This window comes from Podarcis filfolensis, assembly GCF_964270895.1.
Source record: "Podarcis filfolensis genome assembly, chromosome: 6".
In the NCBI taxonomy this organism is placed as follows: Eukaryota; Metazoa; Chordata; class Lepidosauria; order Squamata; family Lacertidae; genus Podarcis; species Podarcis filfolensis.
The window spans coordinates 37,044,246-37,065,788 of NC_139609.1; the positions used below are offsets into that span (position 1 = coordinate 37,044,246).

A 21,543-nucleotide genomic window follows, 5' to 3' on the forward strand; every position below is an offset into this window, starting at 1 on the left:
TAACCTGAAACTGTTCTTAACCTGAAGCACCACTTTAGCTAATGGGGCCTCCTGCTGCCGCTTCATCCTGAAGCAAAGTTCTTAACCTGAAGCACTATTTCTGGGTTAGCGGAGTCTGTAACCTGAAGCATATGTAACCTGAAGCGTATGTAACCCGAGGTACCACTGTACTTCTGTTGATGCAGCCTAGAATAGAACTTAATCTGAATCCAATCCTTGATTTTGTAAATTAGTTCTCTAAAGACTCCTAATAAACTCAAGTCACTTGTGCAGTGGTTGTATTTACAAATTATATTCTTGGGTAGGTTATTCATAATTATATTAATGAAGTGTCTCTGGTTTTCTTCATAGATTTAAAATATTTCCAAATGTGCTGTATCACATTCCAACTCTTGAAACAATCCTCCTTGCTAATAATCAGGTTGGATCCCTGGACCCTCTGCAAATAAAGAAGTTGGACAGGCTTGGTACCCTAGATCTTCAAAATAATGACCTGTTACAAGTACCACCAGAACTTGGGAACTGTGTCAATCTCAGGTGATTAACTTCATGAATTTTGGATAACTTTTTCCTCTACAGCATATTCTAGTTGAAAATGTTCATATTTATTCTAGGAAAGACTAAACAAAGCAGTACAAAAGTTCATAATGAAATCAATCTCATTTTTGTGTCATCTGACTATTTGAATAGATTAGGTTACAATTTTGAAAATGTGTACTCTTTGGATCTTTTCAGACATTGGTTGAATTGAACAAGATTCTGCTTCCCAGGATTGTATACACTCAGTAAGCATGGGTACAATATAACTGAATATTTGAATGGATAGTTTTCTTAACCCTATATGGGATAGAATTCCACAAACGAGATTTGTTAGAAAGCCCATGTTCAAATAAGCTCAGACAACATGTAAGGAGCACAGGAGAACCCTGTTTGCAAAACTGCTCATCCTAACTGATGTTCCTCAACATCAGTTTTCTTTTCAAGGTGCAATGCTGGAATTTTATGCATAAATCAGTGAGTGGTGAAGTGGCTCAACTGTTGAATAAAGTAATAATTTGGTCTGATGCAGACAGGGAGAAATGATTCTTCTGATCCCTTGGTTCCAATTTAAGGGATCAATATTGAGTCAGGATCATGTATATCTGCAGAATGAGCTCCCCCAACCAGGTTCAGGATTTACAGTAACACTAGAATTTTAAGCTGGTTTCAAATTCAGTGAATTCCATCTACAAAGGTCTGAATAAGAAAAAATTAAAACATTTTCCAAGTGACTGTTTAAGAAAGAGTGTTTTCTTTCCCCCCTTGAATTTTAAAGGTGGGGCTTATCTGCGGGTGCGGCTTATATTCGGGCCAATATGGTTTATTTACCATCTTTCAACCACAACTGAACTTATTCAGGGCAAAATAATATTATCACTTCATCTGCTTAAAAGTTCAACAGCGCATTACATTAGTGTTTCTATTCAATCTCTCACAAAGACAATACTCGAATATAAGCTGCTCACTTAAAATTGGGTTACAGGGTTACAGGCTGAAAATTGCTGCGGTTGGTAGAATTGTAACTCCAAGCCAATTTAAGTCTTTGATCTTGCAAGCCCGCAAAAGTTACCGTACAATCGCTAAAATTGCAAATCACTATTGCTACAATTCCGCAGCGACTCAAGCTCTCAAATCGGCAATAAAAATTTTTTTTTGTTCTGTTTTACCGTATGTCTGTTTCAGCAGCAATATCATAAAAGCCAATTTTTGTAAGGTCGTGAATATAAGCTGCACTTTAACTTTTCACGGTCGGAATTTGGGGGGTGGGGAAGTGCCACTTATATTTGGGCCAATACGGTAAATGAGTAGAGAAGGCTTCCTCAGCCTCATGCCCTCCAGATGTGTGGGACACAATTCCCATAATTCCTGACAATTAGCCATGCTGCTTGAGGCTGGTGGGAGTTGGTCTAAAACATTTGGAGGGCACTAGGCTACATTAGAGGCATTGCTGACTTCCATTTTTAAATGATACAATGAAATAAAAGTGATAAGATCTTCTCATTTATGAATGGCGATTGTGTGTATGCATGTACATGCGTGCACACACATACTAGTCTTAACTGGTTTTTGGTCCTTCTGTTAGGACACTTTTGCTGGAAGGCAATCCTTTCCGGACTCCTCGAGCTGCTATTCTTGCCAAGGGGACAGCTGCTGTGCTTGAATACCTAAGAAGCAGAATTCCTACTTGATCTGTTGTGCTTGGTTTGAACTGAAATGTGTGCAAGATCTTACCTTCTGAAGCATGAAGATCGAAGTCCTTATACATGAGAACTATTTGCTTCGTTTAGCATAAGCTGAGTGCATATGCTGGGGTCACTTTTTAAGAGCTATTTCACAAAGGACTCTTACCTTGCATGCCTCCAGTTCAAACGATGGTTGTGTACATACTTGTATGGTGTATAGGTAGGTTATTGATAGATGTTTCTATTGGTCCAGCAGCAGTTCCCCTGATCATGACATGATTGTAAAAATACTGCTATCATCTAGGAATTATTGATAGCTGTATCCATGTACCCATCTGGTCTCTTCTTAACCCACATATTCTATATGAACAGGTGCTGTACGTTACCCAAAATTGGATATGGTTAGAATTGTGCTATTGTGTTATTTTTTTTTAATCCTGTTTTAAATTTCCTTTTCTTTTAGCTAATTTTAAGGTCACCAAAAAAGGGCTGCCCCCAAAATAAAATAAATGCAGATCTTGATTTGCATAATATGAAGCGTTTGCACCAAGCGATTGCCTGCTGAAGAATTATGGTGCTGACTTAATCACTAATGATTTGGCACATTTATCAAATTATTATTTGAAAATAAAACTCAAATTATATATCAAATGATCAGTTTCATAAATTTAACCAAATGACTTAGTGCAACTGTTTACAAATTTCAGAAATGTTTAGAAAAACTCTGCTGTGTGGAACATCACAAATGTTGGAATATTTTTTTCTGTTTTTTTATAATTAATACTTGGTTGTGTGTGTGCCTTGCAATTATTCAAGATGCTAGTTTGCCAAAATGAGCAGTTTCCATATATTTCCCTTTTTAAAATGTTATAGCTATTAAGAGCTGCTTCTTTTTGGAGATGTCCTACTTGTACAAGGATAGCTTAGTATGAAGACACATGGCCTGTGTCAGCTGTGAACACCACACACATGAATTTTCTCCTTTCTTTGCAAAAAAACTGTGAAACTGGGAGTTGGAAAGGAGGAGGCATGTAGCTGCACCAGAGTATGATCTATTATATGAAATTCTTTTAACTCTAAAACTGTTTAACCATGCAACCCCACTTTCAGATTAAATTTTTAAGACTTGTAGAAACTGGAATCTTTTTGGAAGAGGGTTATTGATGTGAATTTCCCTGATCTGTTTTTAATTTGAGACAGCCATGCCTACACCCTTAAATGTGTTGTCCTGGTCTTGCTTTTGTTTTTAATAATCTGTTGGGAACCGCCCAGAGTGGCTGGGGAAACCCAGCCAGATGGGCGGGGTCTAAATAATAAATTATTATGATTATTATAGTAGCCCCTGTGTTGAGTTATGTATAATTAGAAGCATATATACACTATTGCCCATAAGATACTTTCCTTTTCCCCAAACTTGGGTACAATTATGAAAGCCATAGTCTGCACCCAATGAGAGACTAGTGCAGGGGTGATTAACCTGTTTTTGGAACAGAACTCCCATCACTTCTGACCATTAGCCGTGCTGTTTGGGGCTAATAGGAGCTGGAGTCCAGCATCATCTAGAAGGCCACCAGTTAGCTGCCCCTGGTCTCGTTGCTGTTGTGATCTAGCACTGTCCATGTGCCACCTTCCCTTACTTAAAACCTTTCCAGAAGGGAGTATGCTGGCCATAGGGCAATTTAGGCACTGATTGTCCTTGATATTTTGAAGCAAATTACAAAGGTGAATACTTTGAGACTGAAGGTGAGGATGGTGCAGTACTAGCAACAATTCTTGCATACTTGGATCTTTCTAAATATGTCAGTGGCAATCCTTCAGGCCCCTCCAGTCGGTTCTACATGTTAACCCCAATCCAGCATAGCATTAGGTGCACTGAAGCATATGTATCTGTTGGATGGTGGCAGTGGGTTCTTCTAAAGGTTGTAGAGCTTTATGCAGCTGACTGGCCTAATAACATGCTGACAGCCATCCAGTACTAGCAACCATTGTACTAAACCATTCTCTGCAAGTCCAAACCCCTAGGTAGTGAGAACTACCTGAAAAGCTGACAGCGTCTTTTTATGTTGGCGAATGCATTTCTAGTTCTGTACTTCTGATGCACTTGGATTGAGGAAGTAAAATAATAATAAGAGGCCTGGCAAAAAGTTTGGCGTTGTTTCTATGAATTAGCAAAAGTGAAATCGTTGTCTTTTTTTAAAAAAAAAGTGATTGCAAGACTCCCGCACAAAGTACTTACAATAAGGTGCCTTTATTTATACAATAGACTTTTTAATATATTATTCAAAACACTTTTTTTAATACTGAAAAAGGTTGAGTACATCAAAGCCGAAAATGGCTCTGCTATACGCTGCACAGCATTGTTTGAGTCCCTGTATTCTTTTTATGTACAGAAAGCATCTGCAAAATGCATTCTAGACACAATATGCACCTTACCAGTTAGTGTCAATACACAAATTAAAATGGGAGCGATACCACCTGCATGTGCAAATGAAAGATAATTGATTTCACTGAATCAATAGATTTAAAATATAGCTTTAAAGTACCTTTTTGCACGTAAAATGAAGCAGCTTCCAAGTTCAGTAAATTTGTATACTGCAAAGACATTGAAATACATTCACAATCTATGTTCATAGAGTAGTAAGTGGTTCTTCATTCAGCCATATTTACAATGATATTGTAATTAAACTGAAAAGTACAGTTCTTCATATAGCAATCTTTGTAACACATACAAAAATGACAGTTCTGTATATAATTTAAGCTCAAAATCACAATTTTCTCAAAATATTAATTACAATACAGCTATCTCTATAATTAAACATGTGTTTTATAAAATGGTAAAATTTGTAATAAAGTAAGTTGTTTTTGACTTGATTACAGTACTCACAAGTAGAAAAATGTAACTTAATAAGTCTTTGTCTTGCCCAGTGTTAAGCCACCTAAGCTAGCAAAGAGGCAGGAAAGGCCCCAGTTTATAAAAATTCAGCCTCTTGTGCTGAACTGGTGTGGCTTCTTGATGTTAAGAATAAAAGCTTTTACAAGAGGGCATGAAAATTCTAGATGGAGTAAAATGGTGTGTATTATACATGTTTTGTGTTTGACTTAATGCGCATCTGAAAAGTTCAAAAAGACTAGTAAGGACGACTCATTCTAAAAGTCTGAGTTAAAATTCTGCTATTGTATAGAGCGTTAGAAATCTGGCTATTAAAAATGTGTGTGCTGAGGAAAACTAGGCTTTGCCTTTGGGTGTCAGTATTGGGCTGCACAAATATGACTACCATTGTTGTTGGGCATAGCAAAAACTGTCCTTGTTGTTCATTAACCCACCTTCATTATATGTGAATCCAATCCAAATTACTGGTTTAGAAATAGATTTTATTCTTATCTCATACTTGGAACACAATGCAATAATGAAGACCATGAGCAAAGGAAAAAATGGAACTGAAAATATTCAACAGCAATTCCTAAAGGAAGAAAAAATGTTTTGTGAAAGTGTAAGTCACTATTTGAGTTCCATCTTAATTTTGCCCCAAAAGTACATGAAAGCTGTAAACATGGAAAAACTGAATCAATGTTACTAAACACTGTTGCTGTTGACAATGATACATTCTGAACATTAGCAGGGATTAGCATTTTGCTTATATTTCTGTGATTTGCATGATTATTTCTTAGAGAGGCATGTATTGCAGTCAGACACAGAACTCAGTACACTCACAAGTTAGCTCTGTACAACGCTGAAACTACTGGTTTTAGTTTGGTAAATGGGTAGGCACTGCTTGCTGCAAGAAAGGGAAGCAGAGAGTGGTAGGATAAAGAATACTATCCTTTGTGGAACATAGCTTTCATTCCAGATATCCTAGGCACAAGGTTTATAATAGGTTTTTGTTTTTAAATTGACTACTGTTCCATCTTTTATTTATAAATTGGTCACAAGCAGGGCTTTTTTCCTAGCCAGAACTCACTGGAACTCAGCTCTGGCACCTCTCAGGTGGGTGCCATTGCCATCATAAGAGAAGAAGGGAGGCATTCATGGTGAGTTCCAGTATCTCTTTTTCTAGAAAAAACGGGACCGGTCACACAGGGCACCATCCAGAGGGACTTGATGCAATCAGTGTAGCTAAGAAGTCTGCCCTTTTTTGGGAAACATTTCCCATCTAGTCTCATTGCACAGCAATTTATGGGTGAGTTACAACAAAACAGCTTCAGATTCACAATACAGTTACTAAAATGAGGCACAGAGCCAGCCACCTAAAAATAACAATACTGGCATCAGATCTTGCTATGTGCCTGTGTGAATTACCAGATATCTAAAACTTAACAAGATTTAGGTATCATGGAGGGGTGCTGTTGGTTCCAAAATGGAAGCATCATCACTGAGAAAGCGTGTGATGCTTAGATGGGAGATCACATGGAAACAAGATGTATGCTGACTTGAGTTCCATGAGGGAAGAAAGAGATTAGTGTAGTGGCAAACCCAGTAACAGCAGAAGTTGTTACATTTTGACTACCTATATTTGTAGTCATAGGGTTTCTGCAATTGCTGCAGCAGGTGGCTATAAGCAGAACACATGACTTTGAGTCTTAATTATGGTGGTTGCCTGAGTTATCTGGTGGTCATGTGTTATAGCTCATATATAAATTAAAATTCGCATATAGGTAAGAACAATGGTTCCAAACCAAGAAGCTTTTGAATTTATTAATGCATGTAAGAGCAGACGTCTATACTGCAAGAGGCATGGGAGAAAAGCACATGATTCTTAAGAGTACTTGCCATCTACCGTTTTTAAACAAACACTTTTGAGTTTTTCCCCACAAGTGTATGTTCTGCCTGCCTGCATAGATACATAACAAGCTTGTGTCACTGCCTCCATGTAGTGATGATCCATATACATTATGTTTTCCTGAACAGCTGTTGTGCTGAATTGAAGGAATGTCAGCCTTTCCCTTTATTTTACTTACAGTGTAGCTCTAATGTGAGAGTTGGTAAATAAACCTTTAAAAACTGTTGCTAACAGAACTGGTGCCATGGCAACCAATGCAGCAGAGTCAAATTCTAAAGAAGTGTAGAATAAATGTCAATTTTTGGATTTCACTGTATTTTTAAATCATCATCAAAAATGAAAACAAATGAATTTTAAAACATAGGATCCCCATCTGGCTAGGAGGACTAGTAAGTTTCATAGCATTTGAAGTTTTAGATCATTGATCTGGGATTCAAAGATCACTACAGGCCCACAGCATGCAAATCAATAACATCTTATTCTCAATTCTTGCTACGAAACAAAGAGCAAGAACATATGATTCCCAGGCCATCTCCCTGGCTTCCATGGCAGGTAGATCAACTTTATCCCCACTTGTTAATTAAGCAACCTGTCAACATTATCCGATTTGATAAAACAGTTGAGCTGAAACCACATTCTGTTTAGTCGTAAGGCTATCCTGAGTTATTTTATGGTTTTATATTTCATTGCCAACTGTCTTGAACCTAGGAGAAGGTGTCATATAAATATTTTAAATAGTTTAATTATAATGTATATTCAGAAACGTTATTGCTTGTGTAAAGTGCTAAGAGAACTGAATTACATTAGGGCTAAACCACTTTTAATTAGTTACAGTAATGGTTCTTCTATTGATAAGCAATATTAAGTGATTTGCACACTGTTCCCCTTCATTAACTGTCACCTTGTGGATTAACTCCTACACATATTTCATCAAATAAAGCATGTTGTTCATTAAGAATTTGAGCTGAGCATATTTTTGCAATAGGAGGGTCTGAGCTTGGAACATGGGAAATGGCATGGAAGGAGTGCATTGCAGGTTACAAATATTCAGATTAGCTGTGACTATTCTTTGTATAACCCTAAACCACGTCGCATGATTGTGGTAAAGGTAAATGTACTCCTGACCCGTAGGTACTTTGACGTGATTTCGAATTGCTAGGTGGGCAGGAGCTGGGACCGAGCAACGGGAGCTCACCCCGTCATGGGGATTCAAACTGCCGACCTTCCGATCGGCAAGCCCAAGACTCAATAGTTTAGACCAAAGCGCCACCCGCGTCCCTATGATTGTGGTAAGAAAGAGCAAATCCCCTTCTTGCTAATTCCTTTCTGGACACAATTCAAAGTTCTGGTAATTATCTTTGAAGCCCTAACAGCAAACATGGTGAACCTTTTTCAAACTGAGGGCTGCATTACGTCATGGGTAACCTTCCAGGGGCCACATGTTAGTGGCGGGTGGGGCCAGAGGACAAGTGGGAGCCCTGTTGCACTAGCAGAGCTCATTGCACTGTCTCCCGCTAGCACAAATATTTAGTTTTATCAGGCCCAAAAGTTTTAAAGTGCAATTCTATAAATGTCTCCTCAGAAGAAAGCCCCATTAAGTGCAATGGAATTCATTCTCAGGTAAGTGGATATAGGACTACAGGTTAATTTATATATAGATTTCATTTTAAGTATCTATAAAAATACTATTTAATAATCCATTATATTTTACTTTAGACTTTGTGGGAATTACAGTTTTAAATAGTTTTCTTTCTAAAGCCATGAAGAACTTTGAGGCTGTGGCTGGGTACACACACTACCTTAAAAGGGCATGGCTACCCCCAGAGTATTCTGGGAATTGTAGTTTATCCCTCACAAGGCTATTGGGGTAGGTGGGTGTCATGTCTTTTAAAGGTGTGGTGTGCATGCAGCCTGTTTTTTGATGGACGGAATAATTTGTAAATAGCTTGTGTGTGCTTCTGTGTTCTGAAATTACATGACATCTAGAAATAATTAAAAATCATCTTGAAAAAAAGCTGGTACCAACACACAGAGGCTTACAATGAGAACTAATATGTAATCCCATGGAAGTTACATTTATATAGATATCCCTCCCAATGATCAGTACTAACATATATTATACATTTGGCACTATGTTTGCCATTGGTCCAGCAATTGGCAATTTCCCCCCATATATATATATATATTCATTTATTTATATATATATATGTATATAAATTTTTATTTAATTAAACATTAGATCTGGCTAGACATATTTTACTATTTATAAAAAATATTTAGACAGTAAGCTCACGTTGAATAACTAGGTCTACTGTATTCTGGAAACTCTTCAGTAGTAGTACAGCTTTTTCATGTTCCATATGTACAAAACTGTGTCCATTTGCCTGTAACAGACAAAAGAGAAAAAATTATAACTAGATATCCATTGTGGCTACATGGGAAATACAGCTGTAAAATCAACTGAAATCCTACAAGTGTATAAAAATCAGCTGAGAAGTTATCCCAGTAAAAGCTCCATTTAAATTTTGGTTTTTCAAAAGTCTATGCAACCCCATATTGGTGTAGTCATCTATTGCTCTCTTGTTTATTTCCACCTTATACCAATTTATTTGGGTTTATAATTTTCAGTTTCCAGGGATCTGTTTCCATTCAGCAAGGGGACTTGCTCTCGGAAAGAAGCTACTCAGGTTTCCATCCTGATCACATTGGTTTCTGTGTATGCAAGTGTCTCATAAGAATAAATAACTACAACCCGCAACTCTACTTGGATGAGTGTTATCCTTGTTGGACTAATCCACATTACCTAAAGTGTATTAGTGTGGTAAAGAGAGCTGCAAGCATGAGTTCAGAGCGCTTGAGTTTGGTCAGTCCTGCCTTTCACATCGGCACTGATGCTGGTGATCTGTTAGCCAAAGAGATCCATCCTTAAGTGCACACTGTTGCTGCTGTGTGAGGTTTAGGTCGGGGTTTGTGAAAAGAACAACTATTCAGTGACAACAACTATAATTTATAAGCTGGGCATGTTTGAGCATGCACCGCCTTTGTACAAAAGCCAAGCTGAGAATACCCATGTACTCCATGTAAAATTAACACATTTTGCTTTACAGTGGTACCTCGGGTTACATACGCTTCAGGTTACATACAACTCAGGTTACAGACTCTGCTAACCCAGAAATAGTACCTCAGGTTAAGAACTTTGCTTCAGGACGAGAACAGAAATCGTGCTCCGGCGGTGCGGAGGCAGCAGGAGGCCTCATTAGCTAAAGTAGTGCTTCAGGTTAAGAACAGTTTCAGGTTAAGAACAGACCTCCGGAGCGAATTAAGTACTTAACCCAAGGTACCACTGTATTTGATAATTGACTTTGTTTGTTTTTCAAAGCAAAGGCAGCAGGACCAGAGAATGAAAAAAAAAAAGTGCCAGTATTGAAGTAGAAGGGTAAGATACTGCAGAAGTAGTTTTGAAGTGCCAAGCAGGTACACCGGCCATGGATTTCAGAACAAACATGGTTTGCCTATTTCCATGATTTTATCTGTAACATAAAAGCTTAGAAAATGAAAACCAACTTTGTCAGGGATCCAAATTCCCTGTTAAGATTACTTGTTAATGGATACAATTGTACACATGTGTAATATGCTCTGTTCTACAAGTCATCAAATACAATGTCAGTCCAGATTAGCAAAACTCTTGTGTTCGTCACATCAAAATAAAATATTTTTCATTCTTCAAGGTCTCACACCCTGAAGATTTCATCAAAGTGAGAATGCAGTGCAGTTTATATAAGACTTCAGTTAAGACTTCAAAATGTTCTGTGAAGGTGACAAGATTTGGTATATAGCATTTGTTGAAATTCAAGGGTCTGTTAAGGAAAAACTGATGCTTGGCTTGGGATGATAATTGCTTTCAAAGCATCTGAGTTAGAAGAAACCTGGAGATCTTGACTTCAACATCTTGACCCAAGTATTTGCCATATAACCAGTTTCCCCACCCCCATAGAGCCTCCTTAATCCAGATTAGCATTTCATATGCAGTAAACAGAAGCTAACACAATGGTGTCAGAACTGACCAAGATGTCTGCAGAACATAATTTTAGGGAGAGATGTCACATGCTTTGGGGGAGGTACCACTAAAGTGCCCTCACAGTCTGCACTAGTTATTAATATGCCTGAGCTTCAGAATATATTTAGGTTTCTTTCTAATAATAGGAATTCAGTCACTGAAATATCTTTTTGAGTTCTCCTTTCAGAATGGCCATTCATTGTGCATCATACTCATTATATCTATATTAGATTCAGCAAAATGAAATCATAACAGATTCAGAATTTGTATGTTTATTTTAGGATTTTTTATTACCACCTTCATTTTTCATTCTTAACATTCTAAAATAGTTGAAACTGTTGACATGTTTATTTCTTGCATATTAATATAATTTACCAGTTACTGATTTTCATTCCATTGTATGCACGAATTAAGCATATTTATTGCATTCTGCATCCTGTGCCATAGTTCAAACCATCATCTGCAGAAGTTAAACAACTTTGGTAAAAAGTAATGCAACAAGCCCTTATCAGATATTTCAGTTCATTTTATATGCCTATAAGAGCAAATCCAGTGTTTTCCAAGAGACATCACAAATGCCAGTCCTTTCCCCAAGGTCCTTGACATTTCTTTAGTACCAGAGTTGGGAGATAATGGCCAAATCATGGTCTGGCTGATGGCGCTTTCCCTCTCATGTTCAAATTTCCATCCTCCTTGGTTTGCACACACTATTATTTACTTCACAATCTGTAAATTCCAATTCTGGCTTGGATGAAAACTGGTTTACTCAAGCCAGGAAAATAAGGAAATAAATCAGAGCATACGAGTGAGAATGAAACAAGCCAAATGATGGTCAAACCATATCTGAACAGTCCCAGTATTATTTTCATAGGAGGGTCTTATTCATTTCCCTATTCCTTCTTCTAAATTCAAGTCTGGTGACCAGCATTGTAGAAATGCTCACTCATTTACAGATACTTTAGTCAAAAGTTTTGACAAGGAAAGCTAGAAATGTATGTCAGAATGTATGTAGAAATGCTGTCCTGGAAAAACAGTTTATAACAATATGTCGGTGGCTGCGATCTAGTGTATTTGAATCTGTGTTACTGAATAGCACAACCCACATTTATTCAGTTTTATCCTGCCCACCTCCCAAAGGAGTCCAAGATCATCTGCCTTGGCAAACTGCAATTAAAATAGAGCTGTTTTAAAAGGTATTTATGACACTACATGCTTTATCCCACCCTTTCCTCCAAAGACCTCATTGCTGCATGCATGCTTCTCCTTCTGCACCGCACCCCCCAAAACACAGACAGAAACCCAAGATAATCAGTGAGGATTTCAGTTTAGATCTTACCCAACCAAAGTCTAACACACTAGGCACTGAGCCACAGTAACTCAGTAATGTGAAGGGCAGCCACTCAAAAAATCCGAATGAGACGATTTGTGTCCCTAAGGCACTTTTTGATTCCCAACAGATACGATCGCTGTAATTCATATTCAGAGTTATGTACACAGAACTGCAGGTCCAGACTTCCACATTTACTTCCTTCATTATGCAGAGAGCTGCCCCCCGTATTTAACCACCAGAGAAGCACCTGTAGATGGTGAAACGCAGGATGTGTGTGAGATCTTTCCATGCTTCCAAGGAGATGACCAGTTTAGGGTCTTTAATTAGGTCTCTGTGTACAGAGTGGTAGTGGGGGGGGGTTGTAAAAGTTGCAACACAGTGTTGAAAGTATAAGCATAATCAGGTAGGCAAGGAATAAGAAAAATTATAATGAACAGAGAACCCACACACTAAAGAGAAAATTCTTTTATTAATTTAAATGTTTTAACAAATAGCAGGAAAATAATTTAAGAGAAAGAGTACAAATTCCAGACAGATAAAAGACATTCAACAAAGCCTTGGATTTAGTGTGCAAAACCTCAGAGGAATATTTTCTGAGAGCCAGCCTGAAGCTGGACTCCATTTAGATTTTAGGTTTGTTTTCTGTAAAGGCTGATAGTCTGTCATGTTGCAGTAAATGGCCTTAAGTGCAAAACATCTGTCTGCATGTCCCTTTCTCGTATCCTGATGGCCTAATTTTGGCTTCCAACTGAAGGACTGAAAAACTCTTAACAGGGCACATTTCTCCATCCAGTTACCTCCAGAGTAATCCTACTGGTCTTAGGGGCGGGGGGAGGATTTCAGATGGATTGCTGACTGAAAATGAGTGAACCCATTTGTCAGGGAATCAGGAGCAGGAGCACTGGGGAGAGAGGATTGGGAGAGCGAAGGGGAAGAATCCGAGGGCAGCGTAGGGGAGTATGACAGTGGCCCGAGAGATTCCATGAGCTTCTCCAGCGAATCAGAAGATTCCCAGAAGGGGGCGCCGATGGTCAGGGCAAGGGGGGTCCCAGGGGGGACGCACCAGAAACAAGGAGCCAGAGGGGAACCCCAAAGCAGCAGTGGAGGATCAGGACCAGTTTCCCCACCAGAGCGTAGTGGGGGGGAGGAGTCACATGTGTCAGGAGCAGTGTCTCCTCCAGAGAGGGAGTCAGGGCTGACCACGCCTCCAACGGAGGGGAGGTCAGTTGCAGCTAGCCCCCCCGATGGGGGAAGCAGTGACAGCAGCAGTGGAACGGTCAGGAGGAAAGTTGCTGGCTGGGCGCGCGCGCCAAGTTCAAATGTGCAGGCGCGCGGAACAGCAGGAGACCCGGATGGGGAACCAGCTCCTAAAGCCCGCCGGAGGGAGGGAGACGGCTCAGGGGAATCAGCGGGAGAAGAGGCTAGAAAGGGCGGAACCCCGGCGGGCAGGCGGACCCAGAGGAGGAAGGAGCAGCGGAGAAGGTGGAGCAAGGCTAGACTCTTAAATTGGTGTCAAGGGGGAGGAGACTCAGACGGAGCATCAGTGGTCTGACACTTTAGACGTGGGGCTGCGCGCTGCGGCTCTGGAAGTGAAACTGAACTTCAATAAAGGCTTTTATACTTAACAACGAAGCAGCGTTGGTCCTTTGTGAGCTGGGACCTAGGGTAGCCCTGACACCATTATTATTTTTGGTTCTATTTACCTGAACATGATGCAGTGCGAAGGGCCAATAACATGTTTTTTTATCCAAGGGGTACATCAAATCAGAACATGATTCCTAAACATGCAGCGTGGATCATCTGACACATGGTACGTCGGCAGGAGTGATTTACCTTATAAGCAAGCTTTCAGCCTTCCTCCTTTTACAACCTTTACCTGATAATTAGATGCAGTTGGCTACAAAAAGTATATGAACATGAGTTCTTAAGGATTCACTGGTATAATAGCACATGCTATAAGGTGGTGGCACAAACTGGGGCAGAAAAACAAAAAGGAATCCTAAATCAAATGGATTATTTAGGGCAGAATTAAAGGGCACATAAATTATAATTCTATCAAAAGCATAGAAATCCAAATTAGAATTACAGTGAAACATAGACCCATTCAACTTTCAAAGGTGAGGTGTAGTCAGTGCATCCTAGCCTACTTGGTTCCACCTTGAAGGGGCACCATTACACTTTAAGCTCACAAGGTTGTTTCCTTACAGATACTAATGTATGCCGTGGATATTGATAGCAGTATTTGATGTCAAAAGTATTATTTTTCCACTGTAGTGAAAGATGGTAATTTAAACAGAGCTCTGATAATGAACCAACAGATCATATATGATTCCTTTCCAACATAAACCTAAAGAGTAGTTGCCTTTCATAAGGACTGCATGCTGGACTTCTGGGGTTGGGAATACATGTTCCATTTTCCTATGGTTTGGCCTTGAGATATGGGTTTACTTGAAACAGCTTCAATTACTTTATATTGTGGGAGTTATTGACATATTTGTCATTAAAAAAAAATCAGAAGGTAGTCCTGTGATGAAAAAAAGTTCTTTGCTGATGATCTATATCAATACATGAGGCAGGCAAACAATATATATTTATATCTCAAGTTCCTTAACTCAGACGTTTGATGATGCATTATAGCAGATTGAGTGAGGCATTGTTTTGTTCAGGGAGCAAGACCCTGGATTTTGAAACTGGGTTTAAGAGATATCCAGTGCTTCATGTGTACTCAGTGCCATCTGCAATAAGAACAAATATATTTCAGAACCTCATTTGCTAACTTTGGTTTACAAAAAAAAATACTTCAAGTTTATACTCATTGTGAGACTTACCATGAAACCACCCCAGGTTTGTTGGCCAGTAGTCAGGGTAATAACCAGGTTCTGAAATCTGAAAAAGGAAAGTATTGTGGCTGTGGTATGGCTACTTTGCCACTGCCTGCTTTCTTGGTACTTGAATGCCAGCAGTTTATACTGAAAACCCATGACATAATCCATATGCTAAGGAACACACGTAATGGTTTAGTTCACATGACACGGATGTGCTTGATAGTTTAGCATTAATAATTCTGCGTTGGTTTCATGCCAGAGGTGAGTTCCCATGGGAAAAGGTTTTTCAGCACTAGATGTGATGGTGACAGACCCATTTGTAAAATCTCAACTTGACCCCAGTCATATAAATGGCAGGTTTGAGTTGGAGCTGTACTGGTGTGTGGGTAAGGGAAGCTGAACTTTTGCTGTGACTGCAGTGTACCTCCCCCAGCCACTTACTCAAGCACTTCTCTCACAGATGAGTTAACTTCCAGCTCTGAAACTCAGCTGAGGGGAAGCACAGCGGAGGGGAGTGATGGCGAGGCGGCAGGTGGCTGCTCTAAAGGTAAGATGTCCTCACGTTATACGTAACTGGGGCAGGCAAGGGTTTAACCCACATCTGGAACTGCCACATGATGTTTAGTTTGGCTTTCATATCACTCTTCAATACGACTGAAGTTTGAAAAAGATCTTTCTTGGAAATAGCATTAATGCAAAACAATAAATAAATAAAGAAATATAGTTGTTGATGAACAACAAGCAAGCTCATGGAAAATGGATTAGAGAGAACAGAAGTGATGTAGAAGGTGGAACTCAACAAGTGCAGAGGAGGTTTCATTGCTAATCCAGTGTATTTTTGAATCCAACCATTCTTTCTCAAGAAGGATTTCACAAACAATGATATATTTGCAACTATTCTATCTACCTAGAAAACCAAAAAGTGATAGAATGTCTAACGATATTGCTTATTAGTAATGATATTTACAAATTAGAGTGTCTAGGAAGCTACATACTGGATAAAAATATACAAGACATCAATTATAGTAATAATTATTAAAACTTGTTTACATTAATTTTAAACAATCAATCAATAATAAATATCAAGATTGTTGGGGGGATTTCGAAGTGCTATATCACAAATTGGAATAGGAGCTATTTCACAAAAAGGTTTGCTGAGTGGTGACTATTGGTTGTTTGACTTGATGGCTTACTATGATCCTAGAATAAGGACATGTTTACAAATACATGTTCATCACTTGCATTCAGCTATGACTTGTTGAATGAGCTATCAAAGATTAATCACTACAAACATAACTATCATTCCACGACACCTTAAACACAGCGCTTTTCAACTGAGGCATTTCCCATACTCAGCCAAGCAGAGATGTAATGGCAGGAGTGTTGGGGACCTTGGGCAAGTCACTGTCAGCCTGACCTAATTCACAGGGTTGTTGTGAGGATAAAATGGGGAGACAAAGAACTAGGCATGCATCCTTGAGTTCGTCGGAAGAAAGGTGGGATTTAAATAAATACTTAAGTCTGTCCGGCTTTAACTATTACAAGCTAAACTTGGATTACAAGTTGGGAAGTCATGGAAGAGATTTTGAAGCAGAATGGTCAAGGATTCATATCAATAGAAGTTTAAGACTTTCCTTTCCACTCTCTCTATAGTACTGTACAAAACAGTGAAGACCCAACTCCTATGTTCATCTTGGTGTGGTCAAGTCCTGAGGAAGCATTTACCATATCTATTCCACACTGCAAATATGCTTTTGAAATGTACTCACATATGAATTAGATAAGAAACTACCCTTGTTCTCAGACTGCCAACCTGATCTTGGAGGCAAAAGTATCATGAGCAAGGCACTCCTGGGACCCAATCATCTCCTAGATAGGACAGGGGATGGATAAATGCTCCTCTCCTTTCTATGCTCTGGTTTAGTCTATTCCTCAGCAGATCTTTCTGCGGTATTCAGGTTTTTTCTGCAACTGACGGATTTCAGCAGCAATACTACCAAGTATTCCTGGCAAAGGAACATACATCTAATGCTCAGCATGTGAAACTTGCAGGGTAAAAATCTTGTGATGACACCTCAAACATGAACCCGAGAACCAGGTCTAAAGTAACAAACCAGAAAATCCAGCCAATGTGATGTAGAAGAAGGGAGCATATGTCGGCGGCCATTTTGCAGTTTATCCATCCCTCTTCCCCTCATGAAGAAGGCATAGTACTGCAAAAGGACTGCTGATACTTTGGAACATGTAAAGTTTGCATTAAGCAGTACAAGGATTTTTATTTGCGACTTTCTCCTTGTTAACTGTTACTTCTTGTGTCATGAATTATCCAGATTAAGCAGCTCAATGTCCATAAGGAAATTAAGAAAAATTGACCACTTTGACTCAATTCCATATTCCTTTGCTGAAAAGTTCAGTAAATCTGACGTTGCAAGCACTGCTATAAAGTAGCTCCAGATAAAGGGAAACATGAATGAGCTACATTCATCAACTTTACATTGATTTGCTATGTAGTCAATATACATCACCAGCGTTTTCTGACTTAGTAAAAGACTGAATTATTGCCTCGGATTTTGGAAAAGTTAACATTCAATCTAATTACACTGGATTATGATGGAGTGGATTTGATTATGCACACAATCTACTGGGAGCTTTCACCACTGAAATTAATAGAACTCTAGCACAACTGTGAGAAGAGCTCAGCTCTATTGTAAATTCTACTTATTTTTGCAGGGTTTATGTATCAGCTTAGGGACGTGGGTGGCACTGTGGGTTAAACCACAGAGCCTAGGGCTTGCCGATCAGAAGGTCTGCGGTTCGAATCCCCGCAACAGGGTGAGCTTCCGTTACTCAGTCCCTGCTCCTGCCAACCTAGCAGTTTGAAAGCACGTCAAAGTGCAAGTAGATAAATAGATACCGCTCTGGTGGGAAGGTAAAAGGCATTTCCGTGCGTTGCTGTGGTTCGCCAGAAGCGGCTTAGTCATGCTGGCCACATGACCCGGAAGCTGTACGCTGGCTCCCTCGGCCAATAAAGCGAGATGAGTGCCGCTACCCCAGAGTTGTCTGCGATTGGACCTAATGGTCAATTTACCTTTTATGCATCAGCTGATCATTTTGGATGCTAGCTATAATCAATTTTAATAAATAAAACAAAAAACCCTGAAAACAGATAAACAAATTTAGACGGTATTGGACATACCGTGTGCTTCCCTGGTGTTTTCTAGATTGCGGTATTCACTACACAAACTTGAGGGGGGTAAGCTGCAATCCCTTTCATGGGATTGCCTTTCCCCCTGTGAACTGACCCAGATGCTGCAATCCTCATTAGAGGCCCTTCTTTGTGTGTCTCCTAAAGGAGAGGTCCAGACGGTGGCAACATGAAAACAGGCCTTTTCTGCAGTGGCTCCCCACTTCTGGAATGTTCTTTCCAGGGAGGATTGCCTGGTGCCATCATTAAATATACTTCGGTGCCAGGCAAAAATACTATTCTACTTGCAGGCCTTTTCAACTGTGGTGGGGTTTTGTTATGTATTTTTGTATTTTTCTACTGGAAACCTTTTTGCGCTTGGATAAATGATGGTTTAGAAATTTAATAAATAAAATTATTATTTTAAAATGTATTATCATTAATACATGTTTATGTTTAATTGTCTGTGCCAATCACAACACTTAAAAACAATATGTTGTTTCATTTGCATTTCTGTTTCAGTGTCTTAAATTTGTTAGTATTGCCATGTACTATAGATGCAATTGGCTTAATAGTTTTTCTGCACTTTTGGGATAACATTTCAGTCACTGATTTTTGCTGTAGTGGCATATTATTTTTTTATTTATTGTATTTATTCAATTTGTGCACCACCCTATACCTTTCGATCTTAGGTCAGTTCACAACATAAAACCACAATGTAGAAAAAGCAAAGGTGACCGGGTATCGGTGGGAAGGTAGGTCACATTTCAAATTTGATGCATTTCCTTTTGTTTCTGCCCTTCTTGAAGAATGTGGGCAGTTGGGGCATTTTTTTTGGGGGGGGCAGTGACATTTCCTTGCAATGTCATTTTCCCAATTACAGCAGCCCTTCTGCCAGCTAAAATTAGCCCTGAAATGAGAAAGATACATCTATACTTTATGTTTCTGCTCCCATCCAATTCTAATTATTTCTTCTTCTTCTTCTTCTTCTTCTTCTTCTTCTTCTTCTTCTTCTTCTTCTTCTTCTTCTTTTTCTTCTCCCATGTCACTTGTAGTTTTGCCTTTAACCTTAGCTCTCTAACAGTGGTTAAAACACTGCATATGACCTCAGAATATTTTTTCTTGTTGATATTTCTAGTGAGCAAAATACTCCAATAAAATTTAGGACTTACAGTAAGTGAATGGCTACTGAAAAACGGTATCATGAGAATTCATGCCAAGTATGCAATTTCCTTACTTATTACTTTTACGCTGGAATGAAATACTGTTTCAGAGATATGCTGATGCTGAAATATTCAGTAAGTTGAATTATTCCCATCATTATTATCTGTTTAATATATATTACCTAAGGCAATAAGATGGTGTTGCTTCAGCTTTCTGACTTACCATATGATTTAGTAAAGCCCGAAGTTGTCACAACTAATTTGATTAACATTTTTATGCAAAATTATTTTCAGACTGCTATCTTAGGTGGCAACTCAAATTCCTTAAGCGTCATACAGGCTCTGTTAAACTGACAAAGGAGTTTCTCTGGAGTTCACTCATCCTCTTCAAGCGGCTGTGTGCCACTTGAGTACATTGTGGCAAGTTTTTGTGGCGAGAACACAAATATCAAACTCATCCTTGTACACTGAAGTGCTGCACCAGTGAACCCTGCAGCCTCCAGGGCCCAGTGCACACTTTGCACCTCTGTTTTGTGCTCCACCAGATGTCTTACAAACCTCATTCCCACCAGGTAGGAGCCAACTACTACCTCAGAGGTGTCCAGTCTCTCAGCATCTTAGAACATACCAAATCACATTGACTTGAGCCACTGTAGGCTGCTCAACCTCCTGTGCCCTATTTCAAGCTTGTACCACCAGGGGCAGCATGAAGCCTTTTGGCACCTGAGGCAAAATACCCTGCTGCTGCCCCCATGATGGGGAGCAGGCAAACTCCATAAGGGCGTCTTCTCGAGTGACTGACTTACCCTGCCTTATAGGCGGGCCAGCTCTCTGCACAATAATACTTGTAGGAAGTCGCTTTGGTGATTAGAATAATGGAACATGGAACTCATTTTTCCACCATATAAAGGGAATGTAATGGGGAAGGTGAATTATATTCAGGAGCTTCAAATAACCCTGTTAGGACAAACTAGGTGTTCAACAGCAGATAAAGGTCTGGACAGCCAGTTGCTACTTAAAAGCCAAAAACAAAAACAAGGAGGGTACAATTTGCAAGGGAGAAGTGGCAAGTAGGTGCGGGTGCTCAACCCTTTTCCTGCCCTCCACTTCCCTCTCTTCCTCAAACTGGGGTTGCCAAATACACTGGGGCTGGGACTGTAGTGAAGAAACAGCTGAGGAAGGAGGGGAAAGCTGCTAAACTCACATCACCTACCTCTTCTCTCCTGCAACTTCTCTGCCCTGAAAATTGCACACCCCTCTGAAGTTGTTTTGAAGTGGCCAGAGTTCCAATCCAGGTCTGCCAGTAAATTCTTGTTCCCCTCTTAAGGTTATCCACAGATTCACAGAACACCAGGGAAATTACATGCTCTACAAGTTACTTCAGTAATCAAACTAGTTACAGTATACTATCATCAGATAAAGCTGACAGTAAATAACACCTGAAACAAATGTAGAAAATATCCTTTGTTTGCAAATTCAGATGTTAAGTTTATTTTTTTTAAAGCATTTGTGGATTTCCTTCTTTTTCTCTATAGAAACCAAGAACATTCGCTCTGTTAATATATAGAAAAAAGGAGATGGGCCTACAGTGAACAAGAGAGAAGGAAGAAATGTGCAATATCTGTACAGATAAATGAATAAGTGAGAAAGTAGGAGAATGAATGCAGGATGCATGACAGGCACCTATGGGAGTGGGGGAACAAGCACAAGAGGAGCTTGTTTTTGTTATTTCATTAACAAAAGTTCCATTCTCAAAGAGACAAGCCATTTATAAAAGTGAAACAAATGCTGCACAATAATCATATATCTGATGTAAACTTAGTGAGTTGTTGTACTTATGGATTCAAATGCCATTCCGTGGGCCAGTTCACAAAACTTATCTGTTGTGGTACCTAGCAAATTATCAAGTTAAGGACTCCCCTCTCCCATACAACTCCCTGCTTCATGTCCTGCTGGTGGTTAAACAGTTGCGTATAGGTAGGCA

The 21,543-nt window shown here is 39.3% G+C and overlaps 2 protein-coding genes across 23 annotated transcripts in view; one reads left to right on the top strand and one right to left on the bottom strand.

The window, feature by feature from the left end:
- LRRC40 (leucine rich repeat containing 40) overlaps positions 1-10,563 on the top strand; it is a 34,291-nt gene extending 23,728 nt beyond the window's left edge. For 2 of the 10 annotated variants that reach the window (XM_083621013.1, XM_083621007.1), the window contains exons 14-15: positions 352-537; positions 2,123-3,560. In XM_083621013.1, the coding sequence (XP_083477139.1) occupies positions 352-537; positions 2,123-2,228 (292 nt within the window). In that variant the 3' untranslated portion in view covers positions 2,229-3,560. Of the gene's footprint in view, positions 1-351; positions 538-735; positions 786-2,122; positions 3,561-6,277; positions 7,956-9,635; positions 9,759-10,379 lie in introns of those variants that run through there. The other 8 variants (XM_083621012.1, XM_083621009.1, XM_083621010.1 and 5 more) reach the window with 8 other exon arrangements.
- The window catches only part of LRRC7 (leucine rich repeat containing 7), a 194,600-nt gene that overhangs the window by 19,277 nt on the left and 153,780 nt on the right, over positions 1-21,543 (bottom strand). For 6 of the 13 annotated variants that reach the window (XM_083620903.1, XM_083620895.1, XM_083620905.1 and 3 more), the window contains one exon: positions 9,294-9,384. In XM_083620903.1, coding sequence (XP_083477029.1) covers positions 9,294-9,384 — 91 coding nt within the window. Of the gene's footprint in view, positions 1-4,454; positions 5,684-9,248; positions 9,385-15,050; positions 15,123-15,215; positions 15,274-21,543 lie in introns of those variants that run through there. The other 7 variants (XM_083620898.1, XM_083620908.1, XM_083620909.1 and 4 more) reach the window with 4 other exon arrangements.